Source organism: Rhinichthys klamathensis, unplaced genomic scaffold (assembly GCF_029890125.1).
Source record: "Rhinichthys klamathensis goyatoka isolate OS25496 unplaced genomic scaffold, OSU_Roscu_1.1 h1tg000237l_1, whole genome shotgun sequence".
Classification (NCBI taxonomy): domain Eukaryota; kingdom Metazoa; phylum Chordata; class Actinopteri; order Cypriniformes; family Leuciscidae; genus Rhinichthys; species Rhinichthys klamathensis.
The window spans coordinates 34,086-39,180 of record NW_026606760.1 but is presented as its reverse complement, the minus strand read 5'-3'; the positions used below and the strand labels follow the sequence as shown (position 1 = coordinate 39,180).

Here is a 5,095-nt window from a genome sequence, read left to right as displayed (position 1 = left end):
CATATATTACTTTTTTGTGTGAAAAAATGATAAAAACAATAAAAGACAACAAAAAAACTCCATAAAAGTTGCATATATAGCCTAACTCATGTGCTATATTCTAAGCTTTGTGTGAGGAACAGACTGAAATTTAAGTTATTTACCAAATTTGCCTTGAAAATCTTACTTGACAGCTATTCACTTTAAGGAAACGAGTAGATTAGAGCAGCTTATACATTCTCTGTATCACAGTTTGTGTTCTACAGAAGGAAGAAAGTAGTCACACTTTATATTAGGGGTCTTTAACTACTATGCACCTACATCAAAAAAAATAATTCCAATGCTTATTGTGTTTATGTTGTATTGCAAAAACGATACAGGTAAGGTTAGGGATAGAGGTTTGGTTGTATAGGTATGTTTGAGGTAGAGAAAGGATCAACAGTGTAATTGTAGATGTAATTACGTGCAGGTATTTATAAAATGCAAGTACAATGTAAAAACATGTATGAACTCAATACTGTAAGTGCATTATCTAATGTTAGTAAATACATAGTAGTTAAAGACACCTAATATAAAGTGGGACCAAGAAAGACCTAAAGATTCAAAAAGATGCGAGGATGAGAAATGAAAACAGAATTTTAATTATGTGGTGAATTATCCTTTTAACATTGAGTGAATGCAGCCGCAGAATAATGTTCAATCATGACCCAAACCATTTGCTTGTATAGCGTCTTGTGGTCTGAAGTTTTTCAGCTGTTCCATGAAACCCGGATTTGGACAAGAGGCCGGTCGAGCAGATTTCACCAGTGCAAACGTGTCACCAAATGCCTGATTTTCCATTAACATCAGATATCCAATGACAACCGAGACAGAACGCGAAACTCCGGAATTGCAGTGGACAAGTACGACTCCTTTCTGGAGAGAAAAAACAACTGTTCAGTCAAACAGCAGGAAAATAAATGGTTTCCGGAAGCTACTAGAATCCCTCTGGAGGCATTTAATTTCACATCATTACATACTCCATTATAAAGCATGTAATTAATCCTATGCTAATTGCAAGGAATTACAAAATTGCAAGTTACGGGTGAGAGAACCACATTCCGTCGAGTTGAGAAGAACATCAATTGATTAACTGAGCTGTTGTTTCCCTTTGCATCATAGACGACATAGTAAATTAGGTGGCGGGAGGTGCTACGCTCATTTTACAAAGGAATGGAAACTTATTTCCAGCAGCCATTGTAATCATAAACCTTAGAGAATTTGAATCATGAGGCAGTGTCAGGTTAAGGGTGACTGGCGACACTATTTAGTAAAGAGGTTGTATGACAAACAATGGCCCGTTAGTGATATGATCTTTCTACAACTTGCTGAATAATGCATTGTGAAAACTCAGCATCCATTATTCAGCACTCCTCCGCATGGTCACCTAGAATAAGAGAGTTAGCCATTGGATGACCGATGCAGTATCACATAGGCCAGGCGCTAAAGCCCAACACTCAGGAAATTACACAGAGAGAATGAAATATCCCTCTTTTAATGCTGCCAGACCTCCATACATTGGTGTTACATTATGCAAAATGCAAGGATTTGAGCAAAAACAAATGAATTTGTGCAAAATCCCATGATATTAACCGAATGTATATTTTATATAATTATGACTATGCAAAGAAACAAAAGGCAAATGTTACCTCAGCTTTAGCCTGGTCTATAAACTGTGCACACTCCTTGATATATGATATGATATTAGTGTCAGGCAGATCCATTATGCTCAGTGTCTTATAGATGAACAAGTCAGGGAAGGCATTTTCCACACCATACGCAACATTTAATATATGTGTGACCTGAAATCAATGGAAACACATACGTCATCAAGTTTAGTTACATTATAAATGATAATAACATGCTATAATAATAATAATAATAAACTCAAGTAAATAAGAAATCAGTCAAGCACATTACCTTATATTTCCTCAAAGTACCAAAGTCATGAGCGGCATCTTGTGACCCTATGAAATAAACATAATTAAAAATCATTCATTACTATTAGGATATATAAAAATCGCTAATACTTTATTTTACAGTGTCCTTGTTACATATGTTACATGTATTTACCATAGTAATAACAGTAAATTATGCATGATTACTTACAACTAACCCTCAACCAATCCCTTATCCTACATAACCCTAATAGTAGGACATTTTGTTGATTAATATTACAGTACTTAAATATATAATTACACTGTAACAATGACACCTTAAAATAAAGTGCAACCTAAAAATTTAAGAATATATTACATTATTAGAATCATTTGTAATAACGTTTTTTTTTTTATCATTTATAGGCTATTTTATCATTTTACTTTATACATATTACATTTAATGCATTCATTACGTACACAATGTACAACATTAAAATGATACAATACAAAGTTTTTAATCATTTAATTCTATACATTACATATAATGACTAAAACAGGCCATCATGTGAGGTTTTACGTATTTTTGTTACAGTGTCAAATGAGAAGATCAACTACTCACCAAGCAACATATATGGTTTAATATATCCAACCTGAAGATCCCAGTTATTATCCTGAACATATCCACATGCAGTTTCAGGCTGTACTGTTTCCTCAACCACCTGTACAGTGGAACCTCTCCATGTCTCAATAATCCGCCTGCCGCTCAAAGTCGTTACTCTGGTGCATTGTTTTCGCAATTTAGTTTTGGAGAAGGATTTTATTTCTTGTGCAAGCGACTGCATCACATTTGCGGCGGGGATGTCCCAAGCAGAAATGTAAAGGCTCCTAATCTTAGTTTGTGCTGTGAGACTGTGCTTTGCTCCCTCCCTAGTAAATGAATGCCCGTCTAAATTTCTGTGACCTTGATACTACCTGAAAACTGAGAAGATTCATTAGCGCACCTCAGCATAATTACCTGGGGAAGATCAAAACAACAGTGACACCTAAAGGAGAGAAATATAACTGCATATATTTGCTCGCATTAGTGAACCTGTCTCCAATGCGCAAACTATTCACGTATTTTCAGAGCAGCTTTATAAAAGAATTTTTAATGTCGGCAATTTTATGGGTGCAGTCGGTTTACGTTCGTCTCGCGCGAACGTCTTCGGCGCAGATACTGCAGTTATTAGCTAATATAATAATATATAGGCCTATATATTACGATTTTTGCCATATATTTGTGAAAATCTAAAGTGATGTTAGGCTACATAACAATAGGCAACGTGTGTTTTGTCAATAACCGCCCGATTTATCAATAACCCTTTGCATAGGCTAGCTGTAAATTACAATCTACTTTTTTTGTTTACTGAAAACTGTTTTGAAAACGCTGTTGAAGCTATAGCCTACTTATGTAAAAAAAAAAAAAAAAAAAAAAAATAGAGTAGGCCTAGCCTAGATATTTTTAATGAATGAATGAATGATGGGGGCGCTTTCAAATCACTGCTTCATGAGGATTCGAAACCTTTGTGAATCATTTGTTTCGAATCATTGGTTCGGAGCGCGTATTGATCAAATTCAAGTGGTAGCCCACTGCAGTGCAGAGTCAAATGACGACCAGCTCCTCCTCTCTGCAATGGGTTGGGATCATGACTGGTTGGAATCCTCCCTGGAGCTCTAGGGAGTGGAGGGATAGAGTTGTGGGTAGGGCTAGGGTGTGGTTGGATATTCTAGCTCCACCCATTAGGCCCAAATTACAATTACTCCTCCCCGCTGGAGGTCTAGCGAGGAGGAGCTCCACGTAAGATCCACCCTTGATGCTATTTGTTATATATCTCTTAACTGTATCTTTTTTGTTAGGCTATATGCAATGCTACATTGTTTTTAATAGAAAAAAGAACAAAACAAGAAAAAAACTTTTTGAATTCCGCCTTTGTCCGGTTTGTCGATACAGGGTAGGTAGGCTAATGATCTGGTGAAGTCATGATGATTTTAATTAATACATTTTAATAAACATGCATATCATGAAAATTGAGTGATAGTTAGCCTAATTGTTTCTAATTGCCCTACAAAACAAAACCTGCCCAAAACAGGCTATAGGTAAAACGGACACCACAAAATTAGGCTATAGCCTATGCTACAAGACCAAATTGCAGAGACTTCATATTAAAGGGTATTCAATTATTTGTATTACATTTAGTAGATTACACTTTCATAAAAACATTTATGGCTTCAGATGATTTGCACAACTTTGACCCGCATATTTCTCCACAGTGCGATGTTTCGAGCACTTCGAATTTAGATCTTTTGCGAAGCAATTGGTTCAATTTATTCAGAGTCTCACTAATAACAGCATTTCTGAATCTTCAGTTATTCCACTCTTAGGCCTGGTTTCACAGACAGGGTTTAGATTGAGCCAGGATTAGACCTTAGTTCAATTGGCATTTATAGCTTTTATAAATGTGTCTTAGAAAAAAAAAAAAAAAAAAAAAGCAGTAGGCCTACTGGTGTGCATCCTGAGACAAAACAATGGCAAACAGCTCAGACATGCATTTTAGCCTTGTCTGTGAAACCGGGGGTTATTTTCTCTTGGTTTATTATCTAAAAAATGTATGATCCCACTGAGCAAGCGACGTCTGTGGACATACAAAACAGGTTGATATCACGTCCGTCCGTCCAGGCCATAATCTGAACGTCCATTGACATCCAGAATTAGTTGATTAATGACAATGAGAAATTATGTCCAATCTGGCTATAATCTAAACGTCCACTGACAGCCAGAACTAGTTGAGAAAAGACGTTCATACTGGCTATAATCTGGACGTCCGGTGACATCCAGAATTAGTCGATGAATGACTTAAAAAAATATGTCCAATCTGGCCATAATCTAAACGTCCACTGACAGCCAGAACTAGTTGAGAAAAGACGTTCATACTGACTATAATCTGGACGTCCGTTGACATCCAGAAATAGTCCATAAATGACGTGAATAAAGATATCCAATCTGGCCATTATCTTAACGTCCACTGACAGCCAGAACTAGTTGAGAAAAGACGTTCATACTGACTATAATCTGGACGTCCGTTGACATCCAGAAATGGTCCATAAATGACGTGAATAAAGATGTCCAATCTGGCCATTATCTAAACGTCCACTGACAG

General features: G+C 36.4%; 1 protein-coding gene across 1 annotated transcript; it reads right to left on the bottom strand.

The window, feature by feature from the left end:
- Positions 1 to 484: 484 nt before the first annotated feature.
- dusp19a (dual specificity phosphatase 19a) lies at positions 485 to 3,011 on the bottom strand. The gene is made up of 4 exons (XM_056265704.1): positions 2,518 to 3,011; positions 1,939 to 1,985; positions 1,668 to 1,820; positions 485 to 894 (listed from the first exon to the last, which is right to left on the bottom strand). Exons 1-4 carry the CDS (start codon positions 2,738 to 2,740, stop codon positions 676 to 678), a joined length of 642 nt encoding a protein of 213 aa, XP_056121679.1. The 5' UTR covers positions 2,741 to 3,011; the 3' UTR covers positions 485 to 675.
- Positions 3,012 to 5,095: the final 2,084 nt, after the last annotated feature.